General features: G+C 35.1%; 1 protein-coding gene across 2 annotated transcripts in view; it reads right to left on the reverse strand.

The window, feature by feature from the left end:
- Positions 1-31: 31 nt before the first annotated feature.
- The window catches only part of LOC110442831 (receptor-type tyrosine-protein phosphatase S-like), a 135614-nt gene continuing 108246 nt past the window's right edge, over positions 32-27399 (reverse strand). The window contains exons 19-34 of one of the 2 annotated variants that reach the window (XM_021486644.1): positions 24603-24700; positions 23470-23557; positions 23244-23320; positions 21752-21788; positions 20868-20965; positions 20458-20577; positions 19721-19869; positions 15765-15900; positions 14799-14948; positions 13225-13324; positions 12600-12673; positions 11922-12056; positions 11454-11585; positions 9701-9858; positions 4922-5057; positions 32-4440 (exon numbers count right to left, since the gene is read on the reverse strand). In XM_021486644.1, coding sequence (XP_021342319.1) covers positions 4366-4440; positions 4922-5057; positions 9701-9858; positions 11454-11585; positions 11922-12056; positions 12600-12673; positions 13225-13324; positions 14799-14948; positions 15765-15900; positions 19721-19869; positions 20458-20577; positions 20868-20965; positions 21752-21788; positions 23244-23320; positions 23470-23557; positions 24603-24700 — 1763 coding nt within the window. In that variant the 3' untranslated portion in view covers positions 32-4365. Of the gene's footprint in view, positions 4441-4921; positions 5058-9700; positions 9859-11453; positions 11586-11921; positions 12057-12599; positions 12674-13224; positions 13325-14798; positions 14949-15764; positions 15901-19720; positions 19870-20457; positions 20578-20867; positions 20966-21751; positions 21789-23243; positions 23321-23469; positions 23558-24602; positions 24785-27399 lie in introns of both variants that reach the window. The other variant, XM_021486643.1, reaches the window with a different exon arrangement.

The following is a 27399-nucleotide window of genomic DNA, read 5'->3' on the forward strand; positions in this document are numbered from 1 at the left end:
TCTGCAATAACAACAAAACAACGAATACACTTAAATAGTTTTATCATAGTATTTAGTGATCATACAATCAATTAAACTGTTTAATGAGATTGTTTGTACAATATACGTATTTGTTATATATATATATATATATAACCACTATGCACATAAAGCTTCTCCAGCATATCTAAATGAACAACACAACTTAATGAGGTTCCACCGCCCAGCACATACAAAAGTAACAAGAAACGTAAAAATGTATGCTTAAATGTCACTTACTCTGGTATTTGTTTTTAACAAAATACACGTAACCACTTACATGTTTGCGGAATTGTTCATACGTAACTTAAACTGTAACAATGTAAAATGATATAACACGTGACAGGGTAAGTAAGTAAGAATTTAGTATCGGAGAAAACCGCCGGTGATGACGGTATTCTGTACTTCGTCAGGGATATACTGTTGAACTTGAGTCTATTTCGTGGTGAACTTAAATTCGCTCTTTTCGTGGATACCATGTAACCACCGCGATTCTTAACTTATCATACTGGCAGACCACGAGTATGAGTAGAGTTGTAAAATGCTATGTTCAAGTGCACAAAAACATTGTCTTAGGCTCGGTTATTACCGGCGGAAAAAATGTAGACTTCTACATATCACCAAGTTAATCAACAAATGTACTTTTCAAAACTTACTGTTTCTGCCAACTGTACGATTTTAAGCAGAGCTGCTAACTGTCTCAAACTTAACGTATCGACACACTGTAGGTATAAGACTTCATCAAAAGACCGCAAGTATAAGTACTGCGATTGAGTGAACAGATTTACTTCCCAATCATGTCGTCAAACTAGCTGTATAAGTATTTGTACCAAGATTGGTTTGTAATCGTAAAACTGAAAAAGAAAATACTTACGAATGTTTCATTTAATTCGTGTGTTATCAATGTTGTTTTGATAATATATACACGTTATTTAATCCGATCTTAATAAGTGTCTTACAAAAATGTTTTTGTTTTTGATTTTGTTTTACATCATATAAATTAACGTCCTAAACTTGTGAGGTTTATTGTTTAGTCACGGTGATCAGTCAAGGTAATGGAAAATAACTGTTTCTGTGCATAGCATTAAGCTTACAATTTCACAGAAATTGAAAGAAGAAAGAAAAACGAATGTAACTACAACAATTTCCATCATGTGCTTGACTTAAACAAATGATTATTTCACTGTAACACATATTAATGTAATTATCAATAAATAAAACATATTTAACACCACACGAACAACAAGAATCGCAGTTATTATAAAGAAACGACATCTCATTTACACATATTTTGGTCTACTCTCCAAACACTTCTTGGTCTTACTCTGTATAATGGTGACAACGGACACCCCACCCCGTCTGTGAAATTGCTCTGAAAAGAAATTGCTTTTTATTGAACGGTTGTTTTAACATATGACGTAATGCACCTGAATGATAATCACATAGCGCTGAGTATTGTTGTTATATGTAGATGAATTTATGTACAGAAAATAATCATTATTATATATTCCGCTATGCCTATATACAATCCTGTTCAGCGTTGTCTACTTTGTGGTAACTAGAGTATATATAAAATAGTAGTAAGTAATATAAAATATTTAAATATGCTACACGTATATCGAAATTACTTTATTTTAATTATTAAACATAGATGATTCTTGATGGAAAAAATGCTAAAGTGGAACGACTGATTCAACATATGGGTATTATATATATCATATGAAATTAATCGTGACATTTCAATACATTTCATAAATAATGACTAGACTTTATAATACATATCATATAAATATGGCAATATGTGACTATATACTATGAAAAGTTAAATTAATGACGACTAGGCCATTATAATTTGACTATTATTTTACGCAATGATTTTTGACATTATTTATAATCTATTTATATATTGCACTTTCGCGTCGTAAAACAACCGCCAGACTCATTCTCACATTTCTATACACATACACTCGTCCCCTTGTATAAGGAAGTACTGATGGAGAATCAGTGTTATATTTTATTCCACAGAGCTAAAAATGTTCAAACGGGTGGTGATTTCATTAGTTCTAAAAAGTCTTTTGATTAGCAAAAATATCCATAAAATAGATCGCCTGCGAACAAAGGCGATATATGCTCTCACTAACTGATATGATTGGTGAAATTCGAATACATTGTCTCGTAGGAAAACGCACGGAAATTGCAAGTTGAAAAAAATCATGGTTTTACTTTTTTTGACTCTGTAAGTAGCTTTATTGGGAAAACAGAAAAAAATGAGGTTTATTCTTTTATACTGGTATAGTATACGCATGTCACACAGTTGGATTGTATTAAATATACAAGTGTGTGGCTTAACATATAAACGTGTATCACAGTTGTCGAACACATTCTATATTGGTATGAGAACAAATCCTGATTCCAGTGGGGAAAAAATACTGAAAATTATGTTATATATCACATTTATACTTGCTACCATCTGTTTTCGTCCCAGTTAATTTTGATCTGAGAAGATGAATGACAAAGAACTATGCGCTTCACCATTGAATTCCAATGATTAGTAAGATTCTTAAGTTATATATCACAATGTTGTAAATGCATGCATTGGACCTGCTTTTTTATGGCTGATGTATAGTATAATTGAAAAGAATAATAAATTTGATTTGCCTCTAAATGCCATTTATACCAGATCCTCACTCTATAATTTTCACATTTGCTCTGCATTGCCACTTTATAAACATACAAAAGACAGCTGTGATTTATAACACCATATGACGTCATGACCATTGTGACGTAATAATCATAACAATGGAGATAGCCGGCCGAGACTGTCTGTTGGCTGTTCAATCTTTCTACAAGCAATCTTAATTTTTAGGAAGAAACTAAGAATTTGGATATCAATTATTTCAGAATCATTGAGAAATATTAGTATAAGATTCGAACTGCTTTCTTTTCAGATATAAAACTCTATAATTGAACTTGATTGTAGCAAAAGAAGTTCATAACCTAAGTTATTAGATTTGCCTGCATTCCTGTACTTGTTATACTTAACGTTTTTAACTCTGAACAAGTTTAATGTCTAATACTCTCATCGTCTGTAATATATGCTGGTCTATAATAATTATGGACCGTTGTTGAGGTGAATATACGGTTATACAGACCTGAAGATGCGACAATGACCGAGAAAACAATCGAGATCAATATAACTTTTCAGGTCCATATAACACATATTTACCTAAATATAAGTCCTTATTTATCAATAAAAAAGATGAAGCGTAAGAAAATGTCCAGAGAAAAATACTGCATTTAGCAGAGTGTATTGTGTCGTCACTATTGAAGTGGCGTCATGAAGAGAGTTGTCACCTGATGTTTCTAAAGAAAGTTAACCAGAGCCAAACCCTCAAATCATCGGCCTCCACGTTTCTATTATTCAGCCAATGAGAATATGGGGGGAAATGGTTTCATCTATTAATATACCCTATCTTTAACTGACTGTTCTCTTGACCCGTCTACACTGTGCCCTGTCTCTCTCAATCTGATACATCGGCCCGTCTATAACACCAGTTACACACATACTTTGTTTAAAACCTCTGATTCTCCGTCACTACAAGGTATGTTAGCACCATCATTTTGTAGCTATTGTTACGACAGTTACTTGTTTGGTGGAGAGCACAATCCCATCACGGGGTCTGTTGACAACACGTTGAGTTTCACAGTTCTTTGCGCAATGGCTAGCACAAGAGTCATCCGACTGGAATCTTTCCTTTTTAACTCTTCATTTTCACAATGAAAATGCATAGAATTTGAATACAGATCTAAAGTTCGGATGACGTCCCTCTCCGTACTAATTTGTCTGCGCATGTCTACAACACTGTATTTGCAACTGGCTGTGAATCTATGTAAATTCACAAACGTATTTATTGAGCCTTCGTCTGTTTTAAATCATAATATATATCTTTGTACAAAGTCCCTTTGGGAATACATTGCGAAAACGATTCAATCACAATAGGACACAGATCAACAGTAAAACGTGTTTCACGTCAACACCGGATGTTGTCATCGGGTGGGAAAATATCTCCAAGTGGTGGATGTCTACTGCTTTGTCTGTTGATTTAACGTGTGAAAACTTGATGTCTGCACGTGTGGTACTTTATCTTTACACGTGTGATAAATATGATGCTTGCAGGTGTTACACTTGTGATGCCCTCGCGTAAGGTCATTATGTACGCGTGTGGTAACTACGATTCCTACGTGTAGTAACTCTGTTGTTTACACGTGTCACGATACCAAGCACCAATATCATCACGCGGAGTGACCACACAGCAGTTATCAGAGTGATTGCCGTTATCCACGGTGTCAAGAAAACGTCGTTAACGCGCTCACTGTAGCATGGTATTCCAGGGCTATCTCGTGACAAAACCTGTACTGCTCCTGAAATTCAAATAAATGCAGAGTAAGCATCTTATGATTTACAAACACTGGGTATGGAACACATTGTGTCTGTATTGAAACAACAATTGATCGAATAATGATATTCTAGTACAACGTTCATTTAAAACGTTATTATGGGTAAAGAAACTTTCTTGGACGGCACTCGGCATCTTGACTAGGAAAACATCAGAGATTAAAAATACTTTTAAATTCAAAAGAAAATACAGAAAATAAATGCAAACCCTTCAAGACGACTGATACAATTCCATCCAACCGGGGTTTCGGATGCATGCAGTGTCTATTCAGATCGTACAAAGAAAATTAAAATCCTCGGCATTTGGAAGAATTGTATCGACTGTTCAGAACTACTATTACTGATCCGAGGGGGAAGCAATCGTGCATACATTTTAATTGAACTACAAGAAGGTTAGAGGAATGAAGATAATTATTGTAATACGCTATCGACACGACAAGTTCTTACCAGACAGTCTATGATCTGGGTTCTGTTCAGCCGCAGTTGTTTAATAGCCTGGAAAATATCCACCTCACGATCTGTTTTCATCCTCTCCAACACACAGCTTGTGGCCACGAACAACCCACTGCGGGTAGCACCATCCCTGGTAATAGAGAAAAGGGTGTAATCGGGTGGATGTGAAATATCCAGGAAAAGTCACCAGCGTGGACAAATAACGAGGTAAATACAAGTGTACTCCAAAGCTCTCACCAGAAAAATGAGCTATGGGTTAGGTTAGCCAGTAAATCGTGAAAGTGTCTTCAGAACTTTCAACGGGGAAACCAGTTAATTGTGAAGTGAAAATATCTCAAAAACTGTCATCGTCAGGGAAACTGCTTAATTATGAGGCAAATATATCTGTATCTTCAAAACTGTCAAACGTGAAATCTGGTTAAAATGAGATAAACAGCTAAATATAAGTGTGCTATTTTCCCTACAGGATACCGTTTAGAAAGAAAACTAGAGTTAAGTAGAGCCCTTTATGCATTCCTGAATAAGAAGATGAAGTATAATACCAGAAAACTGTTTGATACGATAAGACCAGTACTTGGACGATAGTTATTGATCAAATCATTGGTCATCAGAGCATTAACATTAAAAGCATTCAATTAAACTTGTAGAGAGAGTTTGGGAATATATCAGCAAATTGTAGTGAAACCATGAAAATCAGCTCTCGTAAAAAGATTTAGAAATAGGACAAGTATTCCCATTGATAGAGTCAAATGAATTTTGTACTGAATCAATTTCCTGGTAGGTCGATCATAATCCATCCCGGTTTTACGATACAAAGTAAAATTATTTTAAAAACGTCGTCTCCAACTTATCGTGCATATACATGTTAAAATATGGTGTACCCAACCAAGTAAATTTTGATATAAGAAGAAATATACAGAGTGAAACAGATGCGTCAAATATCATCAAAAGAATCCTCGAACACCTTAATGGTATATGCTGCCTTACTCCATTATAATATATATTTTTTGTTCAAAGTTTAAAAAATCACTTTTTTTTTTTTTTTTTAAAGTAAATCTTCCCCAACTATAAGTTTTCCAACAATTTTCAGTCATTAAGTTTGGTCAAACGTTTGTCTTAAATATGGCTTCGAAACATGCTTTCCATGCTTTTTTAACGATAAAAATATTTCTAGACCAATTTATCTTTCTAAATAATATAATGGATCGCTTTGTCAACAACGACGTATGAGAATAAAATTACTGTTGACATATGGCTATATGGTGTAGTAAAAATTTTCATGCTTTATTTGGCTTTTTTTTTGCATCGAAAAACTTGAAAAAGATGCCTCATTACTTCATACTTTTGATTTCTTTTTGTAGAATATCATGAAATGTTACTTGTAATACAAAACAAATTATAGCGCCGTTAACAACAGCTTTTCGTTAACCCAACGGTTCTTCAGAATTTCTTATCAGCATTATGTTTGCTGTTGATTGCAACATCAGCAAATTTCAAACACTACAGCATCCTTTAAAGATGTTTTTATTTTCAAAATGTGTAAGATTTGCGTCCATTGTGTGAATAATTATCTCATTGTAACTAATACATACACATAATGTAAATGCGCTAATTAATTAATTAATTAGACGAGGTTAGACTATAGAGGGTAACAGGATTTACTTATTTAGAACTGTTAAAGTGTAGTAGGAGATACACATCACAATAACTTTAGTCCCTACTGTCGGTGCAAATAGTACGTCGGCGCGAGTACACAGACGTCAAACAAACAAGCGATCTTGAGACAGAAACACAGACGAATACCTCAAGCTACGATTAGGAAATCGACACAGACTCAATCCTATGCGGCAGACAACAATTATCTCTATGAGTACTTACAAGTACAATCAAGACGCAACGTTGATGTCTCCAAATGTCTCGCCAAATGTAAATACTTGTGAATTTCGATACCTTATAAAACATGGCTGAAGTTCTACCGTTCCGCTGTCAATTTGCAATTGTCGTGGGATTTCATCTTTGCGTGCACAGAAGACGTTAATCACTGACTTAAAATATTTCCCTGATCAACTGTCATTGATTACAACATTTGAAATCTTATCTATACGACGAAAATCCCTATCTATAGAAGCACAAAGTATACTACACTTTCTATATAAACACAAAGTATACTACACTTTCTATATAAACACAAAGTAAATTTTCTATATAAACACACGGTATACTACACTTTCTATATAAACACAAAGTATACTACGCTTTCTATATAAACACAAGGTACACTACACTTTCTATATAAATACAAAGTATACTACACTTTCTATACAAACACAAAGTAAATTTTCTATATAAACACACGGTATACTACACTTTCTATAGAAGCACTAAAGTATACTACACTTTCTATAGAAGCACTAAAGTATACTACACTTTCTAAATAAACACAACGTATACTACACTTTCTATAGAAGCACTAAAGTATACTACACTTTCTAAATAAACACAACGTATACTACACTTTCTAGATAAACACAACGTATACTACACTTTCTAGATAAACACAAGGTATACTACCCTTTCTATATAAACACAAGGTACACTACACTTTCTATATAAACACAAGGTATACTACACTTTCTAGATAAACACAAAGTATACCACGGTATGTTCATAAACACAATGTCTACCACGCTATGTACATACACACAATGTATCAATGTATACCACGCTATGTACAAAAACACAAAGTATACCGCGCTATGTACATAAACACAATGTCTATCACGCTATGTACATAAACACAATGTATACCACGCTATGTACATAAAGACAAAGTATACCACGCTATGTATATAAACATAATGTCTACCACGCTATGTACATAAACACAATGCATCAATGTATACCACGCTATGTACAAAAACACAAAGTATACCACGCTATGTACATAAACACAATGTCTACCACGCTATGTACATTAACACAAAGTATACCACGCTATGTACATAAACACAATGTATACCACGCTAAGTACATATTGAGAGAAAAAACCTAAGTTTACAAAGCTGTCCATGTTAACACAAAGTTAATTATCAAAGTCAATCTAGGAAGTTATTATTTGCCCTGCTTCATCTTTTTGATCACTTCCATTACCTTACACCATTGATAGCACAGGCACAACGGTTTTATTGACATTGAAATGACGTGTGTTCTTTAATGTCTAATTGTACCTTGGTTGTGTAGCAGACGACTATATTGGAACTGGACAAAGCGGTTATTTCACCCTAATCTCTGAGTACACCGGCCGATGACAACGTCTAATTTCTATTAGGCACACAGTCGTCTCGGTACAAACAATAATCAATGTGGAATGTAATCGACAGACAGTAATTGGGTCTACCGTCGATTTATGTGTGGTTAATCCATTACAACACACACCTAGGTAGTCCTAGATATCCATTTATATCCGCGGAGGGCAGGCATCTCTACATACACCAGGTCACGATGCCATTTATCTTCCAGGAACATTTAATGCACACACTAGGAATAATGTATAGTGTCGTTTGCCAGACAGTATGTATCGTTTTAAGTGTTGATTAATACAAAATCAATATCATAAAACTTCATCATAATGAATTAACTCTTCGTTTCTATTGATGTAGGTCTATTCTGGATACACTTATACAATTTGTCATTAAATAAACCAATGCAATACAAGTATATTTTTGAAGTCTTCTCTCTATGGTATCAATTTTTGTTTTAGATATCTTGTTTCTGATCACAAAGAAATGGTTTAATAACTTCCGTTCGAGACTATAATATCGCTGATAGGCTGACCAGGGTTCTAAATACTCAGATAGGACCATTTTAATAGTGCCCCGACACATACATATATCGCGGCTCTTTCAATGTAGGTATGTAATCAAGTAAAAGGCTTCTAGAATGGTAGGTGTACAGATGCTATTTACAAAGTGTTAGTTACTTGGAGAACGAGCCCGATTAGATTTATCCAAGTGTCAGGTTGTAAAAATGTATGAAGAAGTAGGAACGTCAGGAATAGGTTTTATCACATTCCGATAGCTAAATGACATTTTAATTCACATTTATTTTAACAAATCTGAACCCCGTTTTTAAACAATAACGCAGAGTATTTCAGTTGATGTTATTTCAGGGTGACCATTTCTAAATCTCCGAACATTTGCATTTCAATTTTTGAATATTCTGAAAATATCGCTGATTTAAATTATACATTGAACTTGAATTAGACTAATGGCATGTTGAAATTGAATTCCTGTACTGAGGAAAACGGAAATCGCATGCACATACTAACATGAGCAGAGCACGAAATAACAACCGTTAATTATATATATATATACCGTAAAAACTTCGGGTTTTGCGTATTTATATTTAAGGTGTTTTTGCGGTCGGATGTTTTCGGGAAATGCAGACTCTAGATCAGATGTAAATATTTCTAATTTTCAAAATAAATTGTATAGCAGCTCTTCAAGCTTTCAATTATAAAACGAAGATTTCGTGTAGGATATCATAACATTACACACTTAAAACTTTTGTAGTTGTGTAGGAACTCATTAAATTACAAACATTATACCGCGATAAAGCAATTTTGGGAATTCCAATTTGTAGTACATGTGCGAACTATTAAACCAACAAAATACGAAGTTTTACTGTTGTCAATATTGTTAGAATGAAATACTGATTACAAAGTAGTCCTTGTTTAAGAAGTTGTGTGGCGAGCGCAATGGTAACGATACTTACAAACAGTGGACGGTGACAGGTCTGTTGCCACTCTGCTTCTGCCAAATCTCAACTTGGTCCAGGAGTTCAAGCAGGGCAGCTCTCGAGCTAGGTATCACACTCATTTCGGGCCATCGATGGAAGTGAAACTGTCTCACAACCCGTGGTACCTCTTGGGGCTGCAGAGAGACGTCGAAAAGTAGGTAAGATCAAGTTGGGAGAGTGTCTTTGGAACAAGGTAATACATTTCTGTTATCAGGGGTCAACAAAGGATGCCAAAATATGTAGACTGTTGAAAAACTTTCACTGCATTTTACGGATTTTACATAGCTATATTTATCACATTAGTTCTGTGCAAGGCAATGATTATATTTCTACATTGTGTATAATTTCTGCTACATGTTATGATCGTAATATGATCTAACGCGATTTCATTCGTTATAAACTTCAAGTTGGCGATATCAAATAGCTGATGAAAACATAAATGTTTATTTTGCAATGTATGTGTATAATTTATTGGTAATAGGATGCATACTATCTTGAATCCGTTTTCATTTCAAAAGCTCGCTATAATGAAAACTTGAAATTGGAATTGTTTTATGAAACATGTGTGCAATAGAAATTCCTTTGATACTGTATATATAGCTTTGATACTTTATATATTGTTATTTATAAATTTATATATATCATATTTATCAGTGTTGTTAAGTGCTTCTTGTCGTGTATTGTATTTCTCTCTAAAAATTGAATGCTAACACGAGTATTACTAACATAAAACTCATTTTTTTTTTTTTTTAAAGAACAGACACTATTCTTGAAGGCTGTTACAACGAATAAGACGGTTCGTAGATTAAACATGAGCTTATTTCAAGGGAACTCGTCTCTGGAAACCAAATTTTGATCAATTGTATGATTCCTTAATTGTAAAATTTCTTTAGCATAGATAAGTCCATCAGAATGCTGGCATTTCTAGTTGACTATATAGTTGTTGAGTTCGGTGGCAAGATATCACATCAGACAGTTGGCATAGGAACAATTCTAACCTTATCTAGGTTTGGTTTTAATGTGAGGCTGAATTTATCGAAAAGACATGTAAGCTTTAATTTTTAATTGACAACAAGTCATTTGTATCTGAGTGAACTAGTTTAAATAAAAATAAAATATACCAAATATTCGAAATTTGATCATGCAGTTGATATAACTCCGTTCAGATTTTGTTTCTAAATTCACATTCGATTAAAGTCGCTACGTAGAAAAAGAGTTGTACTACGATCGATATGTCTGAAATCCATCTCTTATGGTGGTACGCATAATGGTTATAATATTCGTCCCTGAAGACAAATGTGAACTCTGCAAGTTCAAAAGTTGGAATGGTTCATTATGAAATTTCAGGGGTGTACGAGTTATAGAAGAGTTGAGGATTCTGCAAAAAACCCGTTGAAAATTATCCTCTACATATCCTAAATACGGTTTGAAAGTTAGTGTGACATGCTTTTTCACAAACATTCATACTAGCAATGCTTTGTTTCGTTAGTCACGTCCACCAAATAACTTTGACCTACATTCAATAATGTCAACCCTACGTGTGGAAGTCGACCGACACCCTCATAGGACGAATTGACTTACTCATATATCACTTGACACCGAAGCGCAAGTACACATGCTACTGTTCGTGTTATAATCAATCTCTCTCTAAGCTAATTAAGCTCCGAGAACTAGTAACCAGGCCAAGATAAACATCCAAGCTTCTTTGGTTGAGATCATTTATCCTTACGTTTTGGGTATTGGTGATCGTGAAGTCCCGTACTGTGATGCTGGGGTCAGACTTGATTTCAGCAGTGGTCTCCACAATGAATGGTCCGTACTTTTCACCACACGTGTCTAACGTCCAGTACTGCTCCATCATCTACACAGGTACATAAATAAATGTTACATTGGAAATATGGTTCTTCATATTTTCAAATAGAACAAATTCAAATGTTAACAAAATACAAAATATAATATAATAGATTCTTTGTTTACAAACTAAAGGAATGTAAATTGCTCAACAGCGACATTCAACATTTCATTTATTGTTTACCGAATACAATGTGACGTCATAAAAATTACATCTTTCTATCAAACTTCTAAGGAAGTAAATTAACATGGAAGTAAGAACACTAATGACTACTGAAGAAGTCACACAATAGAAGGATATGTATACGATATACATAGAATGAAAGCATTGTAAAATGTATGTCACCTCGTCATGGGGATCCACCTCGTTCAACATGACAATACAGTAGGAGTTGTGGTCGTATATCATTCTCCAGAAGTCTACCACTGTGTTTGGCATGGGCATCTGGGTGGCAATGTACGCGTCCTTCCGCCGGTAACCCTGAAGGCAAATGTACGAGCATTGTTGTATATTCTATCCCGCAGTTTCATTTGTTGTCGGGAATTGGGTGGCAAGATGTAACAACGAAATTAATTTTGTTATTATTTTTGACTTCTGTAAGACCTATTTAAAAAAAACATTTATCTACCAACCAACACTACTTTTATACGGTATTTTTAACAAAACCTAACATCTCATCGTTTGAGCATTTAAATGCTTCTTTTAAATTTGTATTCGTATTTTGATTATGGTTTTGGCAGCAATAGACCGAAGTAAATATCAGTTTTCCTGAGTAAACGTCACTTTTTCATTAAACAAATTGCATCATTTCTGTTCGTGACATTAAACATATAATTGACTTTTGATTATAACCCTGACATATAACCGAAATAGTGCGCTTAGGAAACTGAAACTGACAGTTGAAAGTTATTATAGCTACGGTTAAAGATTCACTCATTAATATCAATTTCAACATATTACTCTATCAAGAGGTGTGCCCTGTCAATATCGATCCTAACACGCGATGGCTGTGATGGAACTTACATTGAGGAAGCTTGCATTGACGTAATCGTTGTAATCCTCTACCCGAGTCATCAGATACGGTCGACATCTGTTCGCTGTGTATGACAGACAATGACATGATAATGAAAAAACAGCATTATACACGTAATATGTAACCTATCGGTATCATATCAAGTCTGAAAAAACGAAAAACAAATCAAGCCCATTACTGAGCACTTCATAAGCATGCATCGAGGCTCAGATGTTCAACTCGTGCTAATGAGCTGAACATATCATTGTGAATCATAATTTCGACACTTTAAGGTTGTGTTGCTAATTCATCTACACACAAAATGATACGTTTATGTGGAATGTAGAGAGAATCAAACTTTCTTTAAAGCAAAGTTTAAAAAAAATATTTTAGAAAATACAAAGAAATAATATTAGTGTTGTGTTGCACTTGTTAACAACCATGTTTGCTTTAGATTCTTTAAGGTAACGGAGTTCAGAAATATCATTTTATTGTTAGCTATCGATAAAAATAGCAGCACAAAGAGTCATTGTAAATGTTAATGCGGCAACGCATAATGTTGCATAAGGTATTATGCTGTATCAGTTGTATCTATGACGTAATATGTAAGTTCAGTACGTGCGAATAAAGACTTACCCGGTACAATCATTTTACATCTGTTCTTGAATATATTCTCGGGACGAAGAGCAACCGTCGTTTCGTCCCGTTCCATTGTATTTGTTACTAATTTAAGTACCTACGTAAAATTAAGATGAAAAAAAGATATATAAATGTATTTTATTCATAAAAAAGAGTAAATGAATGGCGATAATTAACTGATATAATAATAGTCAGCACAAGTATTTCAGAAATACGTTTACTTTAACAGTATTTGATAATATGTAAACTGCACTTGTATATAAGACACTTCAGTGCAAACAAACATGCTTGCCAAAAACAACATGCTCCTTTTTTCAAGACACTATGAACACCAGGTTCAGAGACGAAAGCACATAATAGAATACTAAAACATCAGGTACAAAAATAATACAGAACAAAAACATATGGTGAGATACGATTTTAACACAATAAACCACCGTCTTAAGGGATGACAGTACCTGTATGAATTTTATACATAAATATGATGTAAAATCGTGCCGCTCCCCTCTTGTAGAGACATGCGGGTTGTGACCAGCGATTACAAAGTATGTGGGATGAAACACAGAGACTAAGATACTGTATTAAACAATTACAGACCAGTTACCAAGACCCATGTGTATTCTATTCTATCCTTTTTTGTTGATATTACTTGATGCTCCAGTATATCATTTTGAATATTGACGTCTTGCCGTGCCTGTATGTAGTTTGAATGAAGTTACTATCTTTAAATGGAGGCGGAATGGTCTGTAATTTTGATATATAATTTTGTCTACACTGTAAAATATTTACTAAAGACAATCTAATGAAGTTTATTTGATAATAACCCTGTGAATAAAAACAGCCTCGCGTGTTAAGGGCAATACATTTCAATGACAGTAAGAATAGTCTGGTAAAAACAGGCATGCCATTTTCCAGGTTCTCCTCTCAAGCCATTGCTTTTTAAAGTGATAAATTTAATATTCAGTGATGAAGAAGTTTTTGTAGTGTGGCAGAGTATTTATATAATTCATGGATAACTATATCCATATACATAAATAACAGTCAGTTGTTACAAAGAACTACATCACTGAGCAAGAATTATTTTTAATTCGAGCTCTGCAAGTGAGTGGAACTCACCTGCACCTTGCCTAACCGATAGATAAATATATACTGACAACTACCACATAGCGGTTAAGCTTTCTCCGATGGTTTGCATACCTGGATCAAAATACCTATATGTAGGTGAATTGCAGAAATATTATATAATCAACCCGTACAGATGCGACGCACAGTTCGTATTTTGCAAATGTATTTCTGTGTATATTAAATAGCAGGCCTTGCGTAATATTGTTTTACATTTCGTATTATCCCACTTGTGTCTCTTCCGTCTGCGTTTGTTATCTGTACTTAATGATTAAGTGTGTTACGAAATTGTGTGGATTGCTGTCATCGTGCGTGTTATACTTTTGCTGTCTGGTGTAATTTTTATGAAAACAAGACAAATAACTTTGACCGCAAGTTAAGCTTTCGCAGAAGTGCCTTTTCTAATCATGCATTCGGAACTTCTTTGGAGTATAGTCGTAAACAGTTACCTCGTACTGCTCATCTAGTTTCGTTTTCCCTATACTCTGTTCATATTGCAGCAGTTCTGATAAGGTGTCTGGATAAGAATCGAGAGTTATTGACGTGTCTCCACATATTAAGGCTTCCAGTAGAACATCGTAAACAAACATGTATTGTTCCTGAAACAAAAGATAGGTGGGGTAAAAAAAAAGTCGTCTATATACATTTAATACTAACAGAACATATTTTACAAGTGAAAGCTTTGATCATACTTCAAATTAATGTAAGAAAATACTTAGCAAGGCTTCCTTCATCTTGTATCTTAATGTACGAACGGAATATGCCCCTCCCTCCATTTTTTATACAGATTCTGCATGTGTATTGGTTATACAAAATCATTTAATTTTTCTTTTTAAAATTATTTTATAATCTTAGCCACCATATCAATAAATTGTAATTTTCATAAATATTTATCAGAAACATGCAATCTCCATCTTAACATGTTAGAAAATTTTGTTTTTGGATACGCCAGATGGCATTCTGTATGATTTTTATCTCAAACTTTACAATGTATCTAAAATAAATGTAAATAATAGTTTACATATAGAGCAACCTAAATTTTGTTCTGACTGGTAAAGTGGATTTAAACTGGTTACGTCATGTTAACTTAATATACTTATTAATCTCACAATGTCGGAATGACTGTTCGAAGAATAGATCGTAAGAATATGCAAATCTACTTGCTAAAAGGGTTGATCATTTGTTTTATATAATGCACTGAATATCCGTATATATGGACGTACGTGTGTTCACTGAACAATATTGTTTTATAGGACATACTGTACAGGTTTGCATGTGTTAGAGATACACTTGTCATCTTAATCAATATTCCTTCCTTCCTAACTTCTGTGATAACCGTTGTTGTAATAATTAGGAGTCAGGCAAGCATGAAATGAACAGCCTAAGTGTGCAGTGGAGCTTGAAGCAAACGTTACCAATGTCTGGACCATGTTGACCCTCATTGTCCTCATCTGTTGGACAAAATTGTGGACGTCTATCAAGCCCTCATTCTTAGCCTGGTCAAGGTTAACGTCTACTGCAATGTATGTCCCAGTTCGGCCAACACCAGCACTGAAGGTCAAGCAGAGGGGAAAAGAGTCATGTCGCGTACAAACAAATGTGGTTTTATGTACTAAATAAAAACTAAAGGTCAAACGGAATAAATAATTACTGGAACATCGGCACAACCTTTTTTAACACATTTAAATTTTATGGAAATATTTGCGAGTGTTTGCCAGCAATTGCATGCTGTACAGAATGCTGTCAATTACCTTTGGTTTAAGAGTATACTTATTTTGCGTTTTAATGACAATATTTTCAGGAAAGTGTTTTCCATCAACTTGTAGACATGAGAAAAAAACAGCATAACAGAAAATGTTTTAACGGAATGGCATCAACTTCAGACCTAATAGTCATTTTATTGCTTCGGCCATTGTTAATTCCTATCCACTACTAGGTTTGTAACAATCACCGATGCCTTTATAGCCTCCGGCTAGATGTATTAGCCATTCCTTCAAATCAATTGTGCAAGAATGCGCTTGGTATCGGCTAACACGTGCGATACCATATTCGGAAATGGAGGTTTATAATGGAAAAGGACGGAGCAATATCCTTTTTGCATTAAATGAATACATTTACATGGGGGAATGGTGGCTAGCTCGTGTGATTACACTTGATTGCATCAAACATTTTATTGGAGGAAATGGAAGGGAACAATGGTCTACGAAATCTCTAATAATTTATACAATGTATTGCTCACAGCGTGAAGTTAAAACGTGTCCAGCATGCTTCGGCCTACCGTCTTTGATACTCTGTTTTTATAGAACTGTTTCCAGTGGATAAACTCTAGCTGGCAGTGTGTCCATTGCACTCTCACCATTTCGTTGCACCGTTCGCTTAAGGTGTTAAAAAGTGATTATCTGACTGAACGCGTCAACAATGGATTTGGCACATCTCTATGAAGGCGACTAGTGAGGGGTGGAGCTGGCGTTTTCATCGATCAGTGAAACATTAAAGGGCTGTGTCCAAGATATCAGGTGGAACTGTAGCATAATATTGAAACTGTATAGATCACCCGCTAAGTACTTCATGGTGAGTCAGCATCGAGGCTACCCGAAAGGTGTTTTATGTATCAGCGTTATTACGTTTGATTGCATTATCAGATCGTAAAACACACAAAGAACGTATAACGAATAGACACTGTGTTACCGGCACAATCTTAAAGGCAAAAATAGACATATTAAGTATAATTATCCTAACGCAATCATCAATGGCAGTATTGTATTAGATTAGCTCAACAGCAGACTATGGTACCGTCCTGAGGTACATCAAGCATAACACAATATTGGGTTTATACTTAACTGTCACATTAGCTCTAGTACGATTCAAAATTCTATTATTCTTGTTGTTTTAATCAGGTTTTAATTTCCTTATTTATTTATGCAATGGAATAAAATGCTTACATAAAATTGATCCAGTTATTGTTTCCTTTGAAAAACTACAATACTAGGTTATTTAATGAACACCTGTATCAAGATCCTACCACCGGCCCCTACCAATCAGGCAACGTTAATGAAAAACGAGGCTCAACACATGTCTAGATATTTCAATATAGGCCTCAGGTCGAACCTCTGATCGTTAACCGTCACCTAGGGGCGCGCCGCAGACCGGATATTGAAGAAATGAATCATATTAACCGCAAAGTGGGCAAAACTGGGCATGTGCCATGTGGAAAACCCATCAGTGATTCAGCGAAACAATCGTCCACCAATCTATTCACCTAAATGAGATTTCAATCCATAACGTTGATAAATAATTACATAAAACTCCGATTATCCCATTGTCCGAGAAAGCATTCGTTAACACTGCAATTAGCTTGGTCATATGGAAGCGAAGTCTGTGATATTTCAGGGAGCGATCAGAAGTTCCATCGGACAAGACAAAGAGACCTTTTCAAGGTTAAACCACCGTCAGTAATTGGTGAACAATGAAAAGCAATCTCTGTTTGATTACCACTGCAACAAAACAATGAGCTGATGAACTATCATAGTTACAAAGGGCGTAACCCGTGGGGACTCCACAATTTATGTTAATGGGTACGGGTCGGTGTGGGAGTAGTAAATTCTGATTTGTGTACTCTGCTACTACGACATATTTACGGCAATATCGGAGCCCTGTGGCATATCACAACGTACAATTTTCAAGAGTCGTCAATCTAGGGAACCGTCGTAAAACATACGAAGCAATTATTTCAAAATTGTGCATAAATCCGTACAATAAGGAAAACATGTTTCCGTTTATGAGGTTCAGTGAGTGGTGAAAGGTTTAATATTGCCAGAACAAAAAATGTCCAGTGCTTGTGTTTTTTAATCGGTAATGCTTATATGTTAAAAGTATCGCATTTCGTAAAATAATGTCATACAAATGTAGGACACATGAACGGGAACATTTGAATCTTAGATATAAAATTAGAAAGCTAACGATTCATACTACTTGAATATTTTTTATAATATTTTCGGTGTCTAAAAATAATCTGCATGTAAACAAATTTTAAGTATATGTCACAAAAATCAAAATAATTCTTTCTGTCTATGAAAAGAATCAATGGTTAGCGTATATGAGAATCACATGTCGACATCCGACCAAGTTCATACGTTACTCAAAGTACAGCTAACTGAAATACTAACAACACATTTCTAGCATACGCCGGGAATGAGTCAATTCGTTGGATAATGTACAACGACGACACCAGTAATGAATCTTTTATGTGGACAGTAATAATTTATCATTAACACGCTTCTAGACAAATCCTGGAGATTTTAAAATGAATTTTGCTTTTAGTGAAAAACGATGTTAGGCTAATCCGGGCATTCTTGTCACTGAAGAAGCTTCCTTGCACAGCCTCCCTCTTCGAAACGACGTCTGTTGGGATTTCTACACATATCTTAACGAAACATCACCGCATTCATTCAGGATATCAGGCGTTTCTATATCTTTCCAAATCAAAATCCATAATTACAGATTAATTAGAGGCTCAAAAAATGACTGAAGCACAAACCCACACCTGTCGCTGCAGCTATTTGCACTATAGATACGAGACTAATGTAACTACACACGATTGTATGTCTGCTGTTTAGCCTACAGCATTCTATATTTAATAAATGTTCAGCGTCAGACCTCTGCCTTGGCCGAGAAGGACAAAGTAATGTGTTCTTGCTACAAAAGTCTCTGGGGATTGTTTAAAGGGTTCGGTTTCAAAACAATAACTTGAATTTATGGACGTTAATGTAATAACTGTGTAGCCGCGGGCTCTACAATCCTGGTGGAGTTACCAAATCATATGGTCCATGTGCTACGTTCGATGATCTATGTATTTAACTTTTTTTGTCTATTTTGGAGGCCTTAGGTATTGTTTTTACTTGTCTCCAATAAATCCTTCCCAAGGGATATGTACTTTTATACAAGCTGAAAGGTATGCAATAAATCAACTTCGTAAATGGTGAATCCTTAAAAGCCGACAAGTTCCGTCTCATGAAAATAAATCAGATTTACAAACAGTGTAACAGTCAAGAAACAACAAATGATTAACACTCAAAACCTTCAGCCATGATACGAACTTAAAATCAGGACAAACGCCAACCAAAAGAGAGATAACGAAGCATGTGCAAGTTATTTATAATCAATAACTGAAAGTCGTGATCTTTCATCTATTATAATTCAAAAGTGTAACAGAATGAATCATTACAATACTACAGTCCACACAGATATGTCCTTGCTATAATGTAGACACAGATATTTCCTTGCTATAAACGACACACAGATATTTCCTTGCTATAATATGTACACACAGATAATTCCTTGCTCCTTGCTATAATTTAATTCAGTAGCTTACCTGCAGTGCACTATCGGTGGTCCTGCATCAAGATTGTCGTAGGCCCGAATTTTCTGTCGCAGTAACAGCAAGGAGTTACCGAAGCGTGGCACGCCGTGATCTGGCCACGTGGTATAGTGATACTGCTTTAGCTCACTGAATTGGTTACCCTGTAAACAACATATCATACGTTTAATCGTGTACAATTAATTCTAATAGAAGCTTAATTGATATAACACAACCAGGTTGCACAAAATTACTTACATGGCCAAATGGGAAGATACTTAGTTAAGCGTCATCAAGCGAGACACAATTAAGTAAATACAGAACAGACGTGAAATAAAGATATTCAACTTTTAACATTATTAAATGTTGTACTGTATATGAATCCAACATCGTACAGTAATGGTTGTTAATACTACCATAAACATTTAACTGTTGTTTTCGACTGTATTAAAGATAATGCTTCGCTACTTTGACTCTTTTATCATTTTTATCGAGTAAGACTTTTTCGAACATTGTACTGTATTTGTTCTCACAAACTATGCTGCATTTTTACCTTTTTCGAATATTAAGGTGCATTAGACTTTTTTTTAACATGGTGATATATTTTATCATTAACAACAATGAAACATATATGGATGTTTGGAACGTTCATCAAATTTTATTCAAAACATATTTTTTTGGAATATGTTTCTATTTTGTTTTTATATTTACGACAGAACACTGTATTCGGTTATCGGTATAGGAATACCCACCTTAGAGAGTTGGAATGTACGGATTGTGAAATCTGGTAGATGGTCAACGTCGACAAGTTCTACTGCTATACCAGCATATATTTCTTTTCCTGTGTCGGGCCAATATTGCTCGCATTTTTTCTAAAAAAATAAACATTTGTAATTGATTTAAATTCATACGTTTATTAGCCGAATTAAAAGTCTAACGTTTCAAATAGAAAATGTGCAATATTCGATTGATGTTTTATAAGGTACATTGCAGGTTACTAAGAAACAATCAAGCTTTGTCATGACACATTATTTCCATGAATATTTCATTATGAACCAATGATACGAAAAACCTTAAAATTTGTAACTTTTGCATACAAATATGATTATAATTACTAGTCAACAACAAGTAAAGGTGACCACTTCTAATTTTGGGTACTGACCTTGCCCGTCTCTGTTGGGTTTGTTAGCATGATAATTGTCTTGGATTTCTCTTGCCACGCCATTCTCCATATATGATCTATTGTGGGCTTTGTTGGGCCTAAAGTAAATAGGTATACGTTTGAATGACAATCAACCCACTAAGAAATAAAACATTAACATTTTATAATAGACTTTATGCTCCAATAAACATTCTATCCCTGAGAAAATAGTGACACGAGTCCAACGATTACTTATAAACTAATGATACGTCTTGAAATAGACAACAGAGCCATATATAAACGCTTCCTTCATCTACTCGCCTGAACAATTATCAGGAAATTCGTTTTCCTCTCGTCCTGATTCATGTCTAAAATAACACATCATAAACTAATACATCACAGTTACTACATCTTAACGAGAAAAGTCTGTTCATCAAGCAAAAACAATCCTATCTTCATGTAATTGGACAAACGGATAACATCAAAAACAACCCAGAGAATCGATTTCATTCCAAAGTATTGCATCATAAATTGGCAATTGTGATAATAATCGTACATCCCCCCTACTGTTATAAGGCTTTGGTTGTTATATTTGCCGACGTATTGACGTCGTAGAAGTACAGCAGCAAAAACGGTTGGCAGATTATACCGGACAAACAAATATGATAACGCACGACGAGGTAATTAAACTTCTGCTCTATAACTAAGATATCCCTCCGACTGTCTTGGAGTCAGTAAGGAAAAGCAAATTAAATTTCCCCGACATCCCTTTCCTGTTGATATTACGGTCGTACAATCTCGGCAAAACAAACGCCATAGATCAATGATGTCGCCATTTTTTTGTCTTCTATCTGTTCTGCTTTGATAAGAACCACATGCGCTTATCATTCCTTAAACTTACGTACCTTGTGCTGCGATATAGGCTTTCGATTTCTTATAACCCTGTAAAGAAGAGTTCCATACAATCATACTGTCAGTTTGATAAGAGATGTGGAGTGTCTGCACTGTTATTCTGGCATAATGAAATAACTACATAGCCAGCTAATACGTATGAGGTTATGCTATTTAAAAGTGAATTGACTACAACAACAAAAAGTCTGTTCTGTTAGTAAATCATTTCGAACGGCGGAACTGGTTATCAAACATAAGCGTATTGTGATGGGCGACAATAATTGCATGTTGGAACTATATCCCCGTGGACTTGTAATTGTGTTGTCCTGACAAAGCACACACAATGAGCGCGAGATATATGATGTGATGTGCTGTTTGTTACATATTACATTATAGATAACACAGAAATTGATGTCAGCTTCCTCCTAATTTCAGAAAATTGCATTTACGTTATTTGTGAACATCTTCATTAATGTCATGTGAGCGATTACATTTCATGAGGGATGGGTAATTCACGTGCGCATTAAAACACACGCCGAGTTTAGAAGCAGCCGTAATTAAATGTGCAAGCAACGCAATTTATTTATACTTTAAAACAACAAGGAAATTTAGAAATTAAATAGCGGTTTTCTAGAGAGAAACACAATATGCATTAGTTAGGTAATTGATAGAGAGCCAGTTAAGAAACGGTAATGTAAAAAATAAGATAAAACGATTTTAGATTAACTGTTTCTTTTGAAAAGGGAAACGCAGGGTAATCTAAATCATAATGAGTATAAATGTTTTTTGAATCGGACGATTGATTATAATTGAGAAAAACCCAAGAATACACAATCATCATTTATACCAAGAACGAGTGAAATGATAATTCAAAACGATCGCTAGGAAAGAAAGTTAAAATTGATTACATACTATGTTTTCAAAAATAATCTCACGAGGTGTCAGTTTCCACGAGATGGTCCATACTTACGCCAGTCATAATTACCCTGATATTTACTTTACGTCAAAAAATGTTATCCTCATATTTACATCATTCAATGACGTCCCCATACTATCATTAAATAATGCGACCCTGCTATTTACGTCAATCGGAGTTCTCTCATTTTTACGTCAGTTAGTGTTACCCTAACATTACGTCAATCAGTATTAGACTTAACTTTTAAAATAGTGTAAGGTAAGGCTCTCAACTGCAGTTTATATTACTCAACACGTAAATAACAACGAAATTCACTTACAAAAAGTATTTCGAAAAATACTGTAGACTAATGAAAACAAAAATCATCGCAAGGAAGCAATGCCAATTTCAATATTTAAATTAAATATGTATTTGCACACTTTTATAGCACTGAAGAATGAAAGTGAGGCTTGAGTAAATTATATACGAAACTGATTCGCAGATCACATTATTGTAATAGCTTTTTTCTCTCTTAATCATGAGATTTAAACAGGCAAATAAACATCACTGTTTAAATCGTGCACAATGACGGTCACATATCCTCTACTTACATCTATATAGTTCGCATTGGTATAATCATCGTGTATATCGTTTGCCACGGGCTTTATTACAACTCGTGTATGGTCATCTGAAAAATAAAATAAAAAATATTTAAGGTTTTTAAAGTAACACATTTTTGCTATCCTCTCGGAAGCATCTCTGTTCAACTATTTCACGTATCATGCTGCAATAAAGATATACATTACAAAATTTCGAGGAGATACAAATATAACTTACATGCAATAATATTTCCATATCTGTTCTTGTTTTTGTTTTCTGTTTTCTTCGCCACTTCACAACTTGCAGTCAGGCCAGCAGGTATCAGCTGTTGAAGAAAGACAAGAAAGCGATTTCAAACATTATTTTTATGGTGTTAAATGAAAAATATATGCATGCATAATTTGCATATATCAATTGTATCATATAACATATACAATATGAATATATAAGTTGATGATACAGAATTATCAATTTATCATAGAGTAATATTGATTGCATATAATCATTTTCAATTGTATGACAGAATATTCAAATTAGAAAGTAACACAAGACACTGAGTGAAACGTGAGTTATTTTGTCCCCCATCCCCTAGAATAAGAACTTTAACGTTGTCTCACAAGAACTATGCGTAATATGATTAAATAACTGCAGTAGAGATAAAGGACTTCATAGATGGATATTGACATCCTTTCGATATGATGTTACACCAACCACCCATATTAAAAAACTAACAAAAACACAAATATTATCTCAAGGAAAACATATCAATGCTGCACTATTTGGTTCATTGTCTTCTACACTATTACATGAAGGTTAACGTTAGCCATTACAGTTCGCGTAGGAAACCAATACGTCATTGTACAAGTCATTAATCGTACAAGCTATGGCGGAAATCACACACGGCTAAAGTGTAGGAGCTAAAGTCGCAGTAGGCATCACTATCATATTAGTCCCGACATTTAGATAATTCAGGTCATTTTTTTTCTTGACATTTATCCAAAAAGAGATTGATCGTGCATGTCCAACTAAATGACAGTCTGGTTCGTTTTTGTTTTCTATATTGCCATGCTATCAAATGACGTTTTTTGTCTTTACAAATGACTCCCTCCAGACACCGCTAACTCAGGCTCCCGAACAGAACCATCGAGAAATACGCGCAAGTTGATTGGGCATAATGACATTATTTCTAATAATAGAATTTCAATATCTTTAAGCTATTAGAGAGTAGTTATCTTAACCTGAAGGAGACAGAGTAACGTGATGAATTTTGCGTATAGAAATAGAAATATCAATTCATTTTTAACATTCCATTTCGTTTTCCTTTGATATGGTGTTTTTTCTTTGTTTCGTCTTTTAGCAATTACCCTTACCCGGTACTCTCGACGTAGGCCCTCCGCCTCGTTTTCCTTGTTCTGTTTCACGTAATCCCACAGGTCCTCGACTTTTACTGCAGGGAAGATGCCGATACCTGTATTACCATAAAGAGGTTCGCTTTCAGCATCAGTAGCCGTGCCGGTACTGTGTTCTATAAGCGGTTCTGCCTCAACGTCATCTACAATGAAGGTTGAAAGGCTCACTTCAGTATTTATTAGTTAAAAGAAAGCTAACACGTGGCTAGCATAATACCATCTAACACGATCTTAAATAATTGTGTTGTTTTATAATAATTTAATCTTGCTTGTAACAAGCATTTCCATTGGCTTAAAAATATATGTTATCATCCCATAACGTAAAGAAATGACGTCGCCATTTGTAACGTCGCTTTTAATTGGTTGATACAGCGGCGCAATAACTTCTAAGAGAAAAGAGTCCATCAATAAAAGTTGATTTTCACAGGGATTGTGTATAGTAGATTAAATTATAAGGATTAACTTGAATTTATTTTTCATGTTATGGAGATATAACACAAAAAAACGGAGTGTACTCTAAATAAACCACTTCCTTAAATAACATTATTCAATCAGACACCGTATATAAATTACACACAGGTTTTTTTTCTTTTAAATGTTTATATATGCTTTCGTTATTGTTATTTTAACTTCATACCTCCTTGAATGGAAATTTCTGGCAAATTTCTGACATGAAATAGCACTTGATATTTAGATGTTAAATTTGTCTACCACTGTTTCACGGAGTGGAAAATATTTTTCATTGTGGAATTATTAATGTTTAAACATTATTACACGAATAACGTAGCAAACATTCTCAATGAACCGGAACAAACATTCCACCATGATAATCGATCAGGGGTATTGTAAAACTACCACGGACGGCATTCCAGAATAAGCATTACTGGCAAAGCAAGGAAAAATAGTCAAGCGAAATGTTAACAAATTATTGTCAATGGGTTTAAAACATACATATATCATATCACCAATATTTGTTCAATAAATATTGAAATGCGAGCATTCAGGTCTGTCATATTCTATTATTTAACAGTTCTATTGTAATCCAGCTTCGTGCCTCAGACAAAACCCACAAAATGTAACTACATCAAAAACATCTCAAATCTGTTTTAGCCTTTCTATCAAAGAGGGTTCGTTTCATGTGTGGAATTGATTTTGTGAAGCATATGTTTCTAATACATATATTTCAGGGTTCAGTTCACAACCTTTGATATATCAATGTCAATAAACAATGAAGTAGATTTAAGCAGTTGAATGCTGATTTAAATGGTGGGGTAGAGTTTTCTGAACGTTATATCGTAATGATTGTATTCTACTGTGACAGAGTAGTAATCACTTCACATATATAACAACTCCTGTAAATAATTTCACAATACGATACCATTCATCAAGTTGAGTACAGACTATTCAATAATGGCATGATAAATTGCTTTAAAATTGTTGGTTTAAGTGTAAATTAAGAAAAATATTTCGACAACAGAAAATAGTGCACTACTAGGTCGGCAAAGAGTGGCTAGTTTCTCAGCATAGTTGAAAGCAATGAGGTACACGGAACAAGGGAATGGTTGACACGCAACCGTTTCACAATACACTTAAAATGCGTAATTGGAGAAGAGCAAAAGACGACAGGATGACAAAAGCAACGCACAGTGCTCCCTTTGATATGCATTGCAGTGTCTAGATCAAGAGGCGTACTTCTCATTCACTGCACTAACAGTGTCAAGATCTCTCTGTGTGCATCTCACTCATTTCCACTCACTTCTAAATCGACCCTATCGCACACTACGTAGATCTCACTCAATTTCACTCACTTCTAACTCACTTCAACTGTACACTGCGTACATCTCACTCACTTCAACTGCGCACTGCGTACATCTCACTCACTCCAACTGTACACTGAGTACATCTCACTCACTCCAACTGTACACTGCGTACATCTCACTCACTTCAACTGCCCACTGCGTACATCTCACTCACTCCAACTGCTCACTGCGTACATCTCACTCACTCCAACTGTACACTGCGTACATCTCACTCACTCCAACTGTCCACTGCGTACATCTCACTCCAACTGCCCACTGCGTACATCTCATTCACTCCAACTGCGCACTGCTTACATCTCATTCACTCCAACTGTATACTGCGTACATCTTATTCATTCCAACTGCCCACTGCTTCCATCTCACTCACTCCAACTGTACACTGCGTACATCTCACTCATTCCAACTGTACACTGCATACATCTCACTCTCTCCAACTGTACACTGCGTACATCTTACTCACTCCAACTGCCCACTGCTTACATCTCACTCATTCCAACTGCGCACTGCGTACATCTCATTTATTCCAACTGCGCACTGCGTACATCTCATTTATTCCAACTGCGCACTGCGTACATCTCACTCACTCCAACTGCGCGCTGCGTACATCTCATTTATTCCAACTGCGCACTGCGTACATCTCACTCACTCCAACTGCGCGCTGCGTACATCTCACTCACTCCAACTGCGCACTGCGTACATCTCATTCATTCCAACTGCGCACTGCGTACATCTCACTCATTTCAACTGTACACTGCGTATATCTCATTCACTCCAACTGCCCACTGCGTACATTTCACTCACTCCAACTGCGCACTGCGTAAATCTCATTCATTCCAACTGCGCACTGCGCACTGCGTACATCTCACTGATTCCAACTGCGCACTGCGTACATCTCACTCATTTCAACTGTACATTGCGTACATCTCATTCACTCCAAC

The sequence above is a fragment of the Mizuhopecten yessoensis genome, unplaced genomic scaffold (genome assembly GCF_002113885.1).
Source record: "Mizuhopecten yessoensis strain PY_sf001 unplaced genomic scaffold, ASM211388v2 scaffold716303, whole genome shotgun sequence".
Lineage (NCBI taxonomy): Eukaryota > Metazoa > Mollusca > Bivalvia > Pectinida > Pectinidae > Mizuhopecten > Mizuhopecten yessoensis.